This window comes from Canis lupus, chromosome 17 (assembly GCF_011100685.1).
Source record: "Canis lupus familiaris isolate Mischka breed German Shepherd chromosome 17, alternate assembly UU_Cfam_GSD_1.0, whole genome shotgun sequence".
In the NCBI taxonomy this organism is placed as follows: Eukaryota; Metazoa; Chordata; class Mammalia; order Carnivora; family Canidae; genus Canis; species Canis lupus.
The window spans coordinates 57,758,432-57,776,157 of record NC_049238.1 but is presented as its reverse complement, the minus strand read 5'-3'; the positions used below and the strand labels follow the sequence as shown (position 1 = coordinate 57,776,157).

General features: G+C 41.3%; 1 protein-coding gene across 14 annotated transcripts in view; it reads right to left on the bottom strand.

Annotated features, from left to right (window-relative positions):
• The window catches only part of PDE4DIPP2 (phosphodiesterase 4D interacting protein), a 224,251-nt gene that overhangs the window by 170,850 nt on the left and 35,675 nt on the right, over window positions 1–17,726 (bottom strand). The window contains exon 1 of one of the 14 annotated variants that reach the window (XM_038561947.1): window positions 14,843–15,148. The exons of the other annotated variants lie outside the window; for them this stretch is intronic. Within the exon in view, the coding sequence (XP_038417875.1) occupies window positions 14,843–14,862 (20 nt within the window). The 5' untranslated portion in view covers window positions 14,863–15,148. Of the gene's footprint in view, window positions 1–14,842; window positions 15,149–17,726 lie in introns of those variants that run through there. 14 annotated transcript variants of the gene reach the window in all.

Here is a 17,726-nt window from a genome sequence, read left to right as displayed (position 1 = left end):
ATGTAAGCAGCTCACTGGTGCCAATTGTCTATTCTCTCCTAACATTGTGGGGAAGCGTAGAAATGTGGGTCTTCCTTCCTTACCAAAGGGTAACACTAGGATGGAGCCTGCAGAGAGATATTTTCTATAGGGAAGTCATTGGTCTTCCTTTGCAAACTGCACATTTAGTGTTATTGCCTTGTATTTTGGCCTGTTTCATTTGTAGACTGCGAAGAGCAACAGATCATGTTATTGGACCATATTATTCATGAGCAATGACAAGATGGCAACCATACAACTTTACATTACAAAGCAGGTTGTGCAACAGTCTCTGAACAGTATGAGATGGTGGTATCCCAGGACAAAAGTCACCCCCCAAATTATTTCTAAGGAGCTGATGTCCATCCAGTCCATCCCTAGTACTTTCTTCTCCTTGGTCTCACCTAGTAAACATTTTAGCTGAGGAATATTGCTTCCGATATGAGTGTCCAAACTCCCAAAGGGACACTTATTTTCAGGTCCTCTCTCCAGGGCAATCATATCCAGTTAGGCTGTTGGAGCCCCACACTGTCTGGGTCTCCTCCTTCATCACTTACTGCCACTCTTGTTTAAGATCTCTAGTGTAGGGACAAAGGCTATCTCTTGGATGCAAATGTTTCAGACTTCTTTTATATAGCTTTTTTTTTTTTTTTTAGGATTTTATTTATTTATTCATAGAGACAGAGAGAGAGGCAGAGAGAGAAGCAGGCATCATACAGAGAGCCTGACGTGGGATTCGATCCAGGGCCTCTAGGATCACGCCCCGGGCTGCAGGCGGCGCTAAACCGCTGCGCCACTGGGGCTGCCCTTATATAGCTTTTTATTGTTGTTGTTGTTGTTATAAACAAAAATGCAGAAGGGGGAAAAACAATCTGCTATAGCAGTACTTGGAGCAAAAACCTGGGCCATGATTGCTATTTTTAGTTTTTTTTTTCCATTACTTTTCATAAACATTTATTGAGAAGTGGCTTATATGGCAAGTCCTGGGAACATAAAGGTGAAAAAGAAATATACCTCATCAAGATACTAGGATCTACTGAGGAAGGCAGATAGGATTCAATGAGATAATTACATGAATAATGAGATTTAAAACAGAGATTTCAGAACATAAATGAGATAGCAGTTAATTTTGTCCTGGTTGGGGGGGCAGGTAGCTAGGAAATATGCAGAAAACAGAACACTGAATCTATCCTTACTCCTGCCTGAGTAGGCATAAACTATCCCCAGGACTGTCCTCCCAAATGTTTCTACCTTTCCTTCTCTTTGAGCCTTCTTTCTCCAAGCTCTAACCCTCAGGCAGGAGTATTAAGGGAAGTCAAGCGTGAAGACCATTTCTTCATTTGTACTTCCCTCCTCTAACACAGCTTTATGTAACTACTTAGAACCCCCAAAGATGATTTTAAAATGTCATGCAAGGATGGATCAGGACTAAGATTTGTACTGTAGTAAAAAATATCTATATATATGGACTAGAAGAGAATCTGCACAAAAGATAAAGCTAGAGGTTTAGGATGGTAGAAAATTCAAGTGAATATCTGTCTTTTTTTATTTTCTTCTTTTACTATTTTATACTAAAAGGTTAATTCTTTTTTTTTTTTTTAACTAGGCTCCACACTTAGCATGGAGCCCAACATAGATCTTGAACTCATGACCCCAAGATCAAGACCTGAGCTGAGATCAAGAGGTGGATGCTTAACCAGCTGAGCCATCCAGTGCCCCTAAAAGGTTAATTCTTATTTTTTAAAAAAGAGAATGTATTTTGATCCAATTTACATTGCCCTTCTAATGAAGCCCTCAATAAAAGATAAACAATGTAGGAGATTAGGAACATTCTGATCTTCTCAAAGAGTGGGGCTTATATGGTGTGACAGGAAGATTGTTGAAGTTTGCTGTTAATTGGGGTCCTCCTCAGCACTGGACACTGAACCAAACACACATTCTAATTCCTATATTCTTTTTTTAAATATTTTATTTATTTATTTGAGAAAAAGTATGTGCAGAGAAGAGGAATAGAGGGAGAAGCAGACTCCCCACTGAGCAGAGAGCCCAATGGGGGACTGGAGCCCAATGGGGGACTTGATCCCAGCACCCTAGGATTATGACCTGAGCCAAAGGCAGACAGACCTCAACAGGCACTGAGCCACCCAGGTGCCCTCTAATTCCTATATTCTTCAAGCTCATTTGGCATGAGTTACTAAATTCTGGTTCAAATAAAAATTTTTCTGATGTTCAGAGATCGATTTTTTGCATTTTTATTTTGTATCTACTACATTCAATACTTGCAGATAGAAAAGGGTTGGAAGGAGAACTATGGCCTCCTTTCTCTAATGTGTGAAGCTCTGGCTCTGAGAACTTTTAAATGGTAGGGTTTCACAAGTAGCACCAGCCTCGGAACAAAGACATCGACAGGTAACTGTCTCTGGACTGCCTGTGCCTAACTTCACAGTTCAACATGTTTTCTTCCAGTGGAATTCTCCTCAGCACTAATCTTTCATTAAATGTCCATCATTACTGCGGACAACCACCACCACCCACCACCAATGCTGCCACCACAATTCACTCAGTGCCTGATGCTTTCCAGGTAGCATCACATTCAGTCCTAACAAAATCCTGTCAAGTAGGTACTGTATCCCTCTTTCACAGATGAGGAAACAAAGCATACAGAAGGATGAGGTGACTTCCCCAAGATCACACAGCTAGTTGGTGTGAAGCCTGAACTTGAAAATGGCACTTGACTCCAAACCTTTTCTCTTTCCAATATGTCTTACTTCTACCTACACCTCCTACCAGGGAGCTTCCTCTATCCCTGTCTTGACTGCAGGAAAGTGATCCCTGAGAATCTGAGGGGTGGACACTGATGCTGTGTCGAGATTGGATTTAGACTCAAATTCAGACACAAATTTGTTTTTTGAGATGCCAACTCATCCCCGCCGGACACAGCTCACACTTGAGTATTTGAATACTGGTGTAACAGATGCCATGTGACAAATGAATTCAAATCCTAAAAGAGAAGTGGCTAGTATGACTATTTTTTTATAGGTCCTATCCTGAAAAGTGAGTCATCCACCATTTTATACTTCCTTATCTCTACCCAAATCTCTCTAAATGTTCATATCTTCCCCGAAACTCTTCTGTGCTAACACTTGCCACTGTCCCTAATAGACAAAGGAAATAAACTGAAAGGCAGAATAAGTGATGGGATAGACAATCAAAACAGGAAAGGCCAATAGTGAACAAGCTCTAAGACTTTTCCTCAGATCTTCTTTTCTCTTGCCAAGAGAGACACTGAGTGTATCTTCTATGTTCCAAATGGCACCAAATCTCACCCTCATTCAGCACCAAAACTGCAAAAACATATTTGAATACAAATAGGGTAAAGTCACAGATGCAGAGCACATAAACAGGGAGGTTATAATTTTTTTCTCATCTCAAGACCTATCATTATAACCTCTGCAAGCTAAGATGCTTAATTGGCAAAGCCCCCTCAGAACAGAGACAGCATCCCTCATGAGTCTCCCCATGCATGCCAACTAAGTGTGGGCTGACTTGGCACTGATACAGCAACATCTACTTTTCTCCAGTACAGGGTGCAATTATACCCTTCACTCAACAGACTCTATTCACTGTGAGTGACCACAGCCAAATGGAACTCTGGGGGGCAGTTTTCCTAAGTACTAATAAGTCTTCAATAGCTATGGGGAGCTGCCAGCATCATTGTACATCTGCAACAACTAACTGATGGAAGTTTTATGACCTTTTTTTGCTCTTGTACTAAGTCTTTGGCCTAAAAGGAATGAACGTTGTATTTCTTGCTCCTATCCATCAAGGTTTAGAGAAACAAACCACTTACTTCTATAAAAAGGTAAAGGAAGTTCAAGTAATTATTTTTCTCACTTTGCTCCATGAGGTTATCAGACATCCAAATATCTAATAAATTATCTCCCCCATGCCCAGAATCAGCTAAGATACTGATAGCACTCTTTTCAAAAGAGACGAGAAATAATCTGCTTCAAATTCAATCATGTCTCTGGGGGATGGTATATGGTCTCTTCACCCACTTCTAAAACTTAGTTTGTGCTGTTGACCTTTGGCCCTGGAAATGCACTCTGGACTCCTCAGTCTTCCTTAACAACCAATATTCACAAGGCATTATAGTATGCCAAGGCAGTTGGCACAGTCCATCTCAGTGCCCTAGATCAAACATCAAGAGATAAATATTTTTCCTGTTTCTACCTGCCTTTTTATTAACATAATCTTCTACTGTTTCTATTCTTTATTGTGTCCACTTTTAATGATTTAAAAAGAATTACATGCTCCTTCTAGAAAATTTTGGAAAAGAGAAAAATGAATACAGAAAAGTAATAAAAAATGCTACCACTTAAAGACAACATTGACAAAGATTTTTAATGTATTTACTGTCACTATTCTTCAGTTCATATGCCTCTGAGAATTCTACACAATAAAAGTCACATTTCATGTGCAACTTTGTATCTTGATTTTATTTATATTATTGAAGTCAAAGACTTTGAGGAATGCATTTTCAGGAGAAGAGTCAGAGGAGGAGAGGGAGGAAGCACATAAAAAGAGGAGGAGGAAGAAGAGGAGAATTTCTTAACATATAGATCTGCTCCAAATAAATTTCTTAACATATAGATCTGCTCCAAATAAAAAGATTGAATCTAGAGTCTTCTTTTTCAGTATGGTTCTATAATGTACTAAAAAAAAAAAAAAAAAAAGCTTATAAGGGGTAACCCTCATCCTCTGTTCATGGGAATATAAATTGGTGTAGCCACTATGGAAGAGAGTATGGAAGTTCTTTACAAAATTAAAAATAGAGCTACTGGGGCAATTGTGGGTGGCTCAGTCAGTTAAGCATCTGACTCTTGATCTCAGGTCTTGATCTCAGGTCGTGACTTCAGGCCCCACATTGGGATCCATGCTGGGCGTGGTGCCCACTTAAAAAAAAAAATAGAGCTACCATATAATCCAGCAATCCCACTTCTGGGTAATTACCTGAAGATAACCCAACACCAGTTCGAAGAGATCTATGCCCCCCTATGTTCACTGCAGCATTATTTACAATAGCTAAGAGATGGAAGCAAACGAAGTATTCATCAATAGATGAATGACCAAAGAAGATGTGGCATATACCACAATGATATCCATTGTATATATACAGTTATAAAAAAAGGATGAAATCTTGCCATTCATGACATCATGGGTGGACCTAGAGGGTATTATGCTAAGGGAAATAAGTCAGACAGAGAAAGACAAATATTGTATGATTTTACTTATATGTGACATCCAAAAAACAAAATAAATACGCGAAACAAAACAGATACAGACTCATATATACAGGAAATAAACTAATGATTACCAGAGATAGGGAGAAGGTTGAAGGTGCGGGTGAAATAGATGAAGAGGATTAGGAATTACAAAATTCCAGTTATAAAATAAATAAGTCATGAGGATATAATGTACAGCATAAGTAATACAGTCAATAGTACAGTAATAATTCTTCATGGCAACAGATGGTGACTAGACTTACCATGGGGATCATTTCATAATGTATAAAAATACTGAATCACTATGATGCATACCTGAAACTAACATGATATTCTATGTCAATTTCACTTCAACAAAAGAAAATCAATTTAAAAAGATAAAACAAAACAAAAAAAAAAAACAAAAACAAAAAAGATAAAACAAAGATTATAGAATCTAGAGGATAATAGAACTGACTGAGGGTTACCAAGGTTTGGGGATTGTTAAAGTAATAAGAAGTTCTGAAGCAGTGCTGAGAATGACCCAAAGACCTGCCCCTAAGGTCCAGGCTCAGTAGGGAGGTGGACACAGAGCAGGTGGCCTGGAAGATAGAGGAACAGGAGTAAGCAATAAGGTAAACTGAATATTCAGAAATTGATGGGGAGATGGGGGGAACTTGACCTTGTGGTCAGGGAACACAAACTCAGAGTTAAGAGTCCTAAGGGTGGAGAATGTGCAGTGAAGACAAGCTGCAAACCTGGCTTGCTGATGGTGTATGGAAGTGGACTGGAAGGAAGGAAGGGTGAGTCCAGGCAGGATAGTAATATACACTCATGCCTAGTGATCCCTCCAGAACATCAGCCACTTGCAGGCAGAGTTTTTATATCATCCACTATCATATAGCTAGTATTAAATAAGTCTAGATCATAACAGGAATTTGAAGCATATAACTACAATAAATAAATGCAATTGGAATGTATAGTGTTATCAAGCTTTGATGGCCAGCTATTTCTATTCCATAATAAGGAGGTCTCTACCAAATTGATGTTCATGTCAGTCTTGTGGGGAATGTTCTCTAGAAAGTTCCGAACTGAGGATCTTCTAAGTGCTAGAAACAACATTAGATGCTGAAGATTTAGAGTCAAAAAACAAGTCTTTTCTTCCAATAAGCTTAGAGAATGGAAAATACCACGTAAACCACACCTAGCTGCAAGCTATGACAGAGTAGACAGGATGCTCTGACTACAGAAAACACCCAGAACTGGGTTCCAAAAATAATTCCAAAAGGAGGTAATGGTGAAACTAATTTTTGAAGGGTAAACTTATCCTAACAAAGGCAAGGCTAGGTGTGTAGGTGGGAACAGCTGGTATAGGAAGCCCCGCATAATAATTTTAGCCCAGGGAAAGTAAAATGATACTCTACAACCAGCTCCTTAGATGATCTGGCAATAACACTGCTCCCATGGTGCCAATAACCTGGAAATGTCTGAGTAATAACAGAAGTGTTGTCAAACCAACTTTGTTCGAAACTTTATATGTTGTCACTTGATAGACATAAATGTAAATTTCTTCCTGCTGTAAAAACATATATTGACTTAGTTTTAAGGCAGCGTGTAAAGGATGTTACCCATAATCCCATCACCAAATACAGCATCTCTTTTCTCTTTTCCTCTTCTTGCAATAGACATTGTAATATGTATGTATAATTTTTAAAATTGTTTTCATAATCTGATATTTCTTTTCTTTTTTTTTTTAAGAGGGAAAATGGGAGGAGGGGCAGAGGAGAGGGAGAGAATTTTTTCTTAAAGATTTATTTTTTTTTAATTTTTATTTATTTATGATAGTCACAGAGAGAGAGAGAGAGGCAGAGACACAGGCAGAGGGAGAAGCAGGCTCCATGCACCGGGAGCCCGACGTGGGGCGCGATCCTGGAGACCCGGCCAAAGGCAGGTGCCAAACCGCTGCGCCACCCAGGGATCCCCTTAAAGATTTATTTACTTGAGAGAGAGAGACTGAGAGAGACGTGTATGTCAGGGCAGGGGCGGAAAGGGCAGAGGGAAAGGGAGAATCTTCAAGCGGACTCCTACTGGGCACAGAGCCCTAAACGGGGCTTAATCTCATGACCCTGAGATTGTGACCTGAGCTGAAATCAAGAATCAGATGCTTAACCAACTAAGTCACCCAGGCACCCCTGTATGCATAATTTTGATGTAATTTATATCCACTTTTATTTTCTTATATTAAAATTTTCTGTTTATTACCATTTCAGGAGACACTTCAAGATGGTAATAGATTAATAGCAAGAGTGAAGCATTTTACTCTAGAGAGAAATAGAAGTTGGGAATGTTACTACTGATTGACCTAGGATGCATCATTTTATGTCAGTGCACCTCCACTTCCTCTTCTGCAATATAGGGACTTGGGTCTTGAAAAAGATGGTTAAATTGAACCAAAATATTGTCTATATGTCTAATAGTTATGAGTCTAAATGCTAAGCAATTTGTAATTTATTTTTATTTTTTTTAATATTTTATTTATTTATTCACGATAGACATAGAGAGAGAGGCAGAGATACATGCAGAGGGAGAAGCAGGCTCCATGCCAGGAGCCTGACATGGGACTTGATCCCGGGACTCCAGGATCGCGCCCTGGGCCAAAGGCAGGCACCAAAACACTGAGCCACCCAGGGATCCCCGCAATTTGCAATTTATATGCAACAACTAGGAATGTCTGATATTGTTTTTCTACTTCTGAACATCTATCATTCAAAAACAATCCTATGGAAGAAGATGCTTCATATACCTAGATGTTTATCAAGTATTATTATTATAATAATTAAAAACTGAAACCCTAAAGACATCCATATAAGGGAATGAGTGAGTAAAGTATTATATTTCCACATCATGAATAACAATATTCCACATTATAACATGGAAAATACTCTTCCACTGTGTGAAATGCTAGAAATTATTTGATTTTCTTTGTCAGTCAATGCTTTCTATACATCAGCAGTTACTGCTTCTTCATACCTCTTCCACCTTGGCCATGATGAAAAGGTACCAGTAGCTACTGTCCCTAGTTGGCAAGGAGATGCCAAAGGAGAAAGAAGTTTCTGGAAAGTGGAACAAGCAGAAAAGGACTAGAGATAATGAGACACATTAAGGGAAAATGTATTAGAAACTATTAAAGTGCCACGAAAATACAACTTACAGTTGTGATGATGATGGTGATGATGATGAATACACTATGAATAATAAAGTGTTTCAGCCATGAGAAAAAACAAGTTCAGGTCATGCTTGTCTTGCTGACCACAGAACTCAAAAGATGTTCTGAGACTAAGGAAAACAAGTCCTCAGTGTATTTGAATGTTTTAAAACAGAAGTAAATAGAGCCATCCTGGGTCATCATGACATCTCTTTTATTCTGGACTTTCTTCTAACTTTAAATGCTACTTGAATTTCTGCCACAGACAACTTGTGGAATGTTCTGAGCTCATTTTGGAATTTTATTTATAAAGCAGGGTCAATTTCAATAGGAGTAGTGTCCCAGGGCATCTACTGAATGGATGGATACTCCACATAGCTTTGTATAAATTATCCCTGAGCCATCTAGAATGGAGAGGGCACTATGATGACAGCCACCCAGTTTATCCTTTCAGACATAAAATGACCCCTTCCCAACCTTCTGGTATTTGAAATCTACCCTTAGCATGTAAACTGAAAGATACACAGAGGTGGGGGTATCTAGTCTGATCTAGTACATGAGAAATATGCAAGTAGGGATGAAAGCACCGATTGAGATATGTTCCTCAAGCCAAAATGCAAGTATAGGCCTATTTAAAAGTAGATCAGAGTTTCTAAGGCAGAGATTTTTCCTTCCCCATATGCAGAGAATTAATTGTTAGAAATGCTGAATGTTAAAAGGAAAATTCAAAGACCAAAGACGTTTCAGTAATAGAATTATGAAAAGGAGCATTTTCCTTTTTTTTTAAATAAGATTTTATTTATTTATTCATGAGAGACACAGAGAGAGACGCAGACATAGGCAGAGGGAGAAGCAGGCTCCTCACAGGGAGCCCTATGCTGGACTCCATCCCCAGACCAGGATCACGCCCTGAGCCAAAGGCAGATGCTCAACCGCTGAGCCACCCAGGCATCCCCAAAATGAGCATTTTCCTAATAAAATAAAGGGCTATATGCAAAGCAGCAGCACCACAGTAAGCGAAGGTACTGGAAGCAAGCAGATATTCATGCTCCAATGCTTAATTAACCTCTCTGGCCTCAACTGCCACACCCATAAAATGGAGGGGAGTGTGATTTCTGGTTGTAACTATACATTAGTAAATGGGTCTGCCAATTTACCATGAATTCAAAGAGAAATAAATGTCTCTGCTTCTTTTACCGTTAAGGAGTTAATGTAGAGGAAAGTTAAGCTAAGTTAATATAAAGCAGAATAAATGTAAATATGCTATCAATGGGGATCATTTAAGCGCAACATAACCATGGTAAATGGGCTTCTTGTCTTCCTTGAAGGCTGCACTTTATGTGGAGAAGAAACTAAAAATTTTGAATTTTGAGACTGAATCACTGTTTTTCCTGGATGTCGCTCCACTTCTCCAAGTTTTCATAGCCACAGCAGGCAAATACAATCAATGCTTGCATTGTGTGAAATTAAATTACAAGATTATATATAACAAAGCAAAACAGACTATTGGATTACTTTCTTTTCCTAACGTTCAATCTTACAGGTAGCCATTAAATAGTTCAAGTTCACTTGTGAACGTTCAAGTTCACTTTTCCTCCGTTTGTTTAGAGAAGTTGACTAAGGTTCACATATGATTTGCCTGACTTTTCGTCAGCTTCCCCATATGCTACAAACAAGAGCATTTCCACGCAAAAGGGGAAGAGAATTAGTAATGACTTCTCCAGCATTGCATAGTGTGGCAGGCTGGATTATGGCCCTCCAAAGAAGTCCACATTCCTAATCTCCAGAACCTGTGAATGTGCTACTTTACATGACAAAAAGGACTTTCTGATGTGATTAAGGATTGAGATAGCAGGATTATCCCAGATTATCCAGTAGGGCCCAAAGGAATTACAAGAGTACTTGTAAGAGATAAGTGGGAGAGTCAGCATTAGAAGAGGAGATGAGATAAGGGAGCAAAGACTGGAGTATTGCCCTTGCTGGAAAGGGGCCATGAATCACGGAAAGTGGACAGCCTCTAAAGCTGGGAAAGGCAAGGAATAGATTCTTTCCTAGAACCTCCAGGAGGAACATACTCCTGCAGACATCTTCACGTTAGCCTAGAAGACCAATTTCCAGACTTCTGACCTCCAGAACTGCAGGATAACAAATTTGTGTTGCTTTAAACCACGAAATTTGTGGTAATTTGTTTCAGCAGCAAAAAGAAACTAATACAATCTAAGGAATCTGAAATATGCTCTCTTCTTCAGTGAGCTGTCAGTTCAGAAAAGTGATTGCTAAAAATTCAGAGCTGTAGAAGCTGTTTGCCTGATCAATACAAGACTTACAATGTGAGCAAAATCATCCTCATCATCAGGTTCCTCATCATCTCCATGAGCTTACTTCTTTGATAACCCTTATCTTATTCATGGATATTAATTTGATTTGTGACCAAACCAGTTTTTTGTAAGGCTGGTGTATGTATTCATAATAGGAAATATGGTATTCCAGAACCAACCATGTTCTCCCCAGATGATTTAACCAAAGAATCTGGCAACAGTCAGGCAACATCCCTGGGAAAAGACACTCCTATTGACCTCTAACAGGGCAGACAATGTGCAGCTGGCAGTAGGGGATATTTTACTTTGAGAACTCAAATGCTCAGCACCCTGTCCTTTGTGGATTGACTGAACAAGATAAAGGGTATGGAGGCTCATGTGAAGAACCTTTCAGACAGGAAGCTTTCCAAAGCTGCCAAGAATGAAACTTGGGAATAGAATCACAGTCTTACACTTATTCATAAGCTTGAGTAGTCAGGATAAGGAGCCAGCTCCAGATCCAACTTAGAAACTGAATCACCAACAAAACTCAACTCCAGGCTATATTTCTTTCTCAGCTGGGCACATTATTTAATCTCTCTAAATTTCACTTTTTCTTGTCTTAAGCATGAATATAATAACATTCCCTCATACCTCATAGAGTTGTGAGGATAAGGTGAAAGGAAGTCTGCAAAGGGATTAGCACACAAGTTAGTAAATGGAAGCCTAATAAAGTTATTTATTTTATTTTTTAAAAAAGATTTCATTTATTTGAGAGACAGAGAGAGAGAGAATGCAAGAGTAGGGGGAGGGATAGAGGGAGAAGTAGACTCTCCACTGAGCAGGGAGCCTGACTTGGGACTCCATCTCAGGACCCTGGGATCATGACTTGAGCAGAAGGCAGATGCTTAATGTAGTGAGCCACTAAAGCACCCTCTAAACAGTTGCTTTATAGTTAATTATTATTTTTTTAAGATTTTATTTATTTACTCATGAGAGATACATAGAGCGAGGCAGAGACATAGGCAAAGGGAGAAGCAGGTTCCCCGCTGAGCAGGGATCCTGATACAGGACTTGATCCCATGACCCCAGGATTATGACCTGAGCCAAAGGCAGATGCTCAACCACTGAGCCACTTAGGCGCCCCTATAGTTAATTTTTATTCTTTGAATTTCCCAAGTTGTGCTTTTCCACCGGCTCTCATGCATATGTCTGCATTAGCATCTATTAGAATCACAGAAAATGAGAAAGTACAACCCTCAACCCTGTCTCAAAGGCAGAAACTCAGTCTCATTCATTGTTGCACCCTTAGCATTTAGCACAGTGCTTCGCCTGTCCTCGGTTCTCACATTTTAAATAAATGTTTATGACCTGATTTTAGCTGTGAGTTAGGAAATATCTAAAACATCGTTATGATACGATTATAGGATTTTTCCATCTATGATCAACTAGGTGGTGAAATAAATTGAGTCACACTAGCATTTTTTCTTTTTTAAAGAAAAAGAGTAAAGTGGAAAAGATCAGAGTATAAAATACATAGTAAGGTTAAGATTTGTTACATGAAACTCTTGTTTCAGGTATGTATGCAAGTATACCTGTTGTAATGTAAGTACATTTCTCATTGTAAAGGGGAAAAAAAGCATAAACGTTCTGACTCTTTCACCCGGCCAACATTTGGTATTTTCTGTCTCTTTCATCTCAACTATTCCAATGGTGTATACAGTGATATGGCACTGTGGTTCTTTTTTTTTTTTTTCTTAAGATTTTTAAATTTATTTTTTGAAAGGGCACAGCAGGAGGGGAAAAGCAGACTCACTGCCGAGTAGGGAGCCCCATGCGGGGGCTTGATCCTAGATCCCCAAGATCATGACCTGAGCTGAAAGAAGACGCTTGACCTACTGAGCCACCCAGGCACCCCTGGCATTATGGTTCTAATTTGCATTTCTGTGATGACTAGTGATGTGAAGCACCTTTTCAGTGTATCTCAGCCCTTGTCTGTCCTCTTCACAATCAATTCAAAAAACTATTTGGCAGTATCAACTAAAGCTGAACATGCATTTCCGATTACTAAGAAATTCTACTTCTGTGTATTTGCCCAACAGCAGTATGTACATATGTTCACCAAAAGACATGCCCAGGAATGTTCACAGGAAGTAACCTATTCATAATAGCTCCAAACTCGAAATTGTCCAAATGTTCATTAACAATAGAATGGATAAATTCGATATATTTACACACAGTAGAATCCCAAACAGAAGCAAGAATGAATGAACTCCCAACTACACACAACAATGTGGTAGAATCCCACAAGCATAAGATAGACAGAAAGAAGCCAGATGTACAAGAATACAAAGTGGATAATTTCACTGACATAAGATTCAAAACCAGGCAAAACTCATCTATAGTGTTGCAAGTTAGGATAAATTATTCTTGGGTCACAAGGGCTTTAGTAGTGCTGCTTATGTCCTCTTTCTTGATCCGAATGCCTATTAGCATGGATATATTCCATTTGTGACATGAATCAAACCACAAACATATTATTTGCGGTTTTCTGAATTATTTCCAAATTTATCTGAAATCTAAACATAAATTTCAGGAAAAAAATTTTATATATACATATATATATATTTTTTAAGTGTGAACCACACTGATAGAGAACAAGAATCCATGATATGCTCACTCTCACTACCATCAAGTGGTCGTCTAGCCTTTGCTTGAACAATTTCAGGGTTGAGAATCTATTTACCATCCAGGGAGGTCGCTTGTTAGAAAGCTTTTCCCTTACACTAAGCCATCATTTGCTTCCTCACAATGTGGTCTTCTGTTCTCCTAAGAGATTCCAGATCCATCTAATCCCATTACCACTAATTGCTTTTCAAATATTTGAAGGAAGCTACCTTATCCACCCTATCCCAGCCCTTATCTTCCCTTCTCGAGACTGGAGAGCCTCAGGTCCCTTGATCATCCCTCGAGATGTGGTTTTTAGTCGCCTTGTGTCTTTATATTGCACTCCTTTTATCTAACTGCCCTCTAGGTAGGAAAGGGCTAAGAAGAGCAGAAAAGAGCAAAAAGTAGAATTGTTACTTGTAAACCTAAATAGTGTGGGTCTACCAACACACTCACAGCTTCAATTTCTTTAAAACTGACAAGATGTAGAGAACTTCTGTTGAACAATCAGCTGAAATACCCTATAAGTTTTGCACAAATCCCAGTAAGCCCCAGCTTCCCTTCTGTGTCTATACCTTCTGCTTTCCTTTAGGAGTCAACACACACATTTGGCCTCACTCCAGTCTCCAAAGCTACATCCTGGAGATGGAGCAGTATCTCTTTTGGAACCACCTCTGGAGTACAGCCTCTCCATCCACAGACAGACGAAAACCAGCTCTTTGTCCCAACACATTACCTTTTATCCCTGAGTAGGTCTGTTTTAAAGTACATTGAGGGAAAGGACTAGGGGATGGAGAAGACACACTTCCACTGGGCATCTCCAAAATCTGACCTAAAAGCTGGCTATTATCACCCTGATCTCAACAGAGCCTGGCCAATGAAGGGCACCCTGGTCTTCCTTCTTTCCTCTTCCAAAGTCACTCCAACTGGAGACTCTGGAGACGAGCTTGCTGGGCTCCGCTCACTCCCCTTTTGTGTGACTGGTGGAGGGTGAGCTTGAGAAGAAAAACGTGGCAGGGTGAGAAGGAATCTGGTATTTTCCAAGATATCTGAAATGAAACGTCTCTCTAAAGAATGGTCTACACAATCCCTCTCATCTGTAGAACAGGGGAAAGACAAGAGAGCCATGTCTACAAAAACTTCCAGGTAAGCCCCAGTGGGTATGTTTAATATCAAGACTGGGCGGAAGGGAGATCCGTTAAGGAAGGATAACGCGAGAGAGAACCGTGCAGAAGGATGGAGACAAGTGGGAATTAGGCATTTAAAGAAAGAGAAGATTGTCAAAGGCCCCTAGGTGTGGCGCGACTTGGGAGAGCGCGCGGGGGTGCGGGGCGACCCCGGGGCGGCGGCCGGAGCGCGGGGGGGTGGGGGGGGAGCCGCGGCTCACCTACCTGGTCCACGTCTGCTCCATTTTCCAGGCGCTTCCCTCACTCTCGGGGCGCTCCTCGCCGGGGAGGGGAAGCAGCCTGGGAAAACCAGAACCCTTGCGCACGGACCTCCAGCTCCTTCTTCCTGTGCTGGCAGCGAGGGAGCTCGGCTCCGCGACCTTTTGAGGAAAACGATGCGACGTGGCCGAACCTCCAGCTGCCGGCGCGTCGGGGCGCGGGGGAGCGAGTGCGCTCGGGGGGAGCGGGACGCGGAGCGGCGTCCGGGGAACCGGCCCGAGGCAGCCCGGCGGGGCGCGCACGCGATCCCAGGCCGAGACGCGACTGGCTGGCACGAGCCGCCGCGCACCAGCTGAGCTGTCAACCGCGAGCGGGGGCGGGGCTCCCCCTCGGGGGCGGGGGCGGGGGCGGGGGCCGGGCCGGGCTGCGCGCCTCCCCTGCTCCCTCCCCGCCCGCCCGGAGGGTGTTGGCGCAAGGGCAAGGGCTGAGCCGGCGCCGGACCAGCCCCTTCGTTCCTCCCCCATCCCACCCAGGGGCGCTGTAAAATAGGCAACTAGATAAATACAGCACCTAACTGGCAGGAGAATTTGGAGAGAAGGCCCTCTCGCGTGCCTGCCTCACCCCAGCCACAGGTAAGCCCGGAAGCAGAGCTGGAGTCCAGCAAGGTCTTAGGAGCCGTCCTGGCCGGATGCAGAAGCTCCCACTAGACGGTCGCAGGACGCCGTGTGATTTTTCCCAGAGATCGGACCTGTCAGCTTCACCATCAATCTGGGGGCAGGAACCTTCCTCAGATAGCGAAACATCCTCATGAAACCTTGCAGCCTTAGCTGCCTCCATCTCCGGTGGCCCGTGATTTTGAACTGGGTACCTCTTCGGCCTCCAGGTTTCCAAGCACTGAGGCGACTGGGGCACTAAAACTAGCTTCAGAGGGGGCAGAGGGTTCCTGGATTCCTGGAGCCCTGGGAGGGCTTCAAGACAGCAGCCAACGGTACTAGAATCTCCCCCTCAATTATTCTAAGACCATGGAAAAGGGTCCTTTGGTGACGGCACTGCCTGAGACTCTGTACCGTCTATTTATGTAATGAGGTTTAAGCAAGTCAGACATGCTATAATTAAAGTGCTTGCAGCCCCAAAGCTCCTCTTTAGCTCTAAAATAAAACCTTTTTATTATATGACATGATCACTGTTATTATTAGCATTACCAAAGACCTTTTTAAAAAAAGATTATATATTTATTTATTTATTCATGAGAGACACACGGAGACAGAGTACAGGCAGAGGGAGAAGCGGGCTTTCTGCCGGGGGTGGGGGGGGGTGGGGGGAGCCCAGTGCGGGACTCGATCCCACGGGGATCACCATGGGAGCCGAAGGCAGACTCTCAACCACTGAGCCACCCAGGTACCCTGACTTTTTCCTTTCCCTTTCTTTCTTTTCTTTCTTTTTTTTTTTTTTTATAATTTACAGAAAGCTTTATAGTGCCCACATGTGGTAATGTTGATTGAGTCATACTTATTTCACAGATGATGAAGTTGAGACCCCAGAAAAGCTCAAAGTCTCTGCTAAGACTCTGATAGCAGTTGTCTTCTCCCTGGTGTGACTCCAGACATTTACTCCATGAATTTCTGAAAATAAGGCAAACAAGATGTCTCTACAGTGAATTGATTCTTTTAGGTATCCTGGGAGTTTAACTCAGGAAGGGCCCTGGCATGCCTGAGAACTGGAAGACAGCAGAGAGCCTGTATTTTTTTTTTTTTTTTTTTATTCATGAGAGACAGAGAAAGAGAGAGAGAGAGAGAGGCAGAGACACAGACACAGGCAGAGGGAGAAACAGGCTCCACGCAGGGAGCCCGACATGGGACTCGATCCCGGGTCTCCAGAATCATACCCTGGGCTGAAGGCGGTGCAAAACCACTGAGCCACCCGGGCTGTCCCAGAGCCTGTATTCTTGGGGCAAACTGTCATCCTGCCTACTAGGGATGAATTCCCCTAATTACCAGCACAGAATAGGGGTGGGGAGGACAGGATAACAGTAAGACATCTCAGTGTTCAGAGGAACCATCTAATAGGCCCCTAACATAGAACCCCAGCTCTTAGCTTAGACCTAAGGCTGCACTACTCCTGAGCTTAGAATGTTTCCAGGAAACATTTTAAGGCCCAGTTTGACCTGAGATAAGGCTTACAGGCCACCTGTCTTGAAAAGAATCTTCTGTTGCAAACAAACAAGCAAAAAAGGGCGAGAAGAGTCAGATTTCCATCCTCCATACCAAAGTTGGTGTTATATTTAGTTTTGTCTCAAATCAAATTATGGGCTACTGAGTTTGGAGAGGAACTGTATTTATAGCAAGACTTATTCTGCATTCAAGTGAGCATTAATTAGATGAATGAACTATGAGATCTCAGAAGTGAGGCTAGAAAAGATACCAGTTTATTTTTTTTTAATGTTTTCACTAAGTTCATAGTACATTCATTGTAAAATAGTTGAAAAATACATAAAGAAGTATATAGAAAGGAAACTACCCATAATACCCAGAGATAATCAGTGTTAAATGTTTGTTGAAATTTCTCTCCAGTCTTTTTTTTAATGTATTTTTTAACCCAAAACATCAACTCACTCTTACACACCCAAGAGTACATACATGCTTGAAAAGAGAGATTTCATTGTAGTTTTCAAGATTACATTTATTATCAAAAGAACAAAGTTTTTGTGTTAGATTGTAAAAGAAAAATATTCATCCATATATCCACTCTGTCAACACAACTGTTTAAATTTCTCTACATCTGGTAATTATCTGCACATATTACATATCTATTTTTATAGCTATAATTCAGCCTAGACATAAGTTTATGTCCTCCTTTTCTCACTTATTAGATATCTGTCCATGTTGTTAGA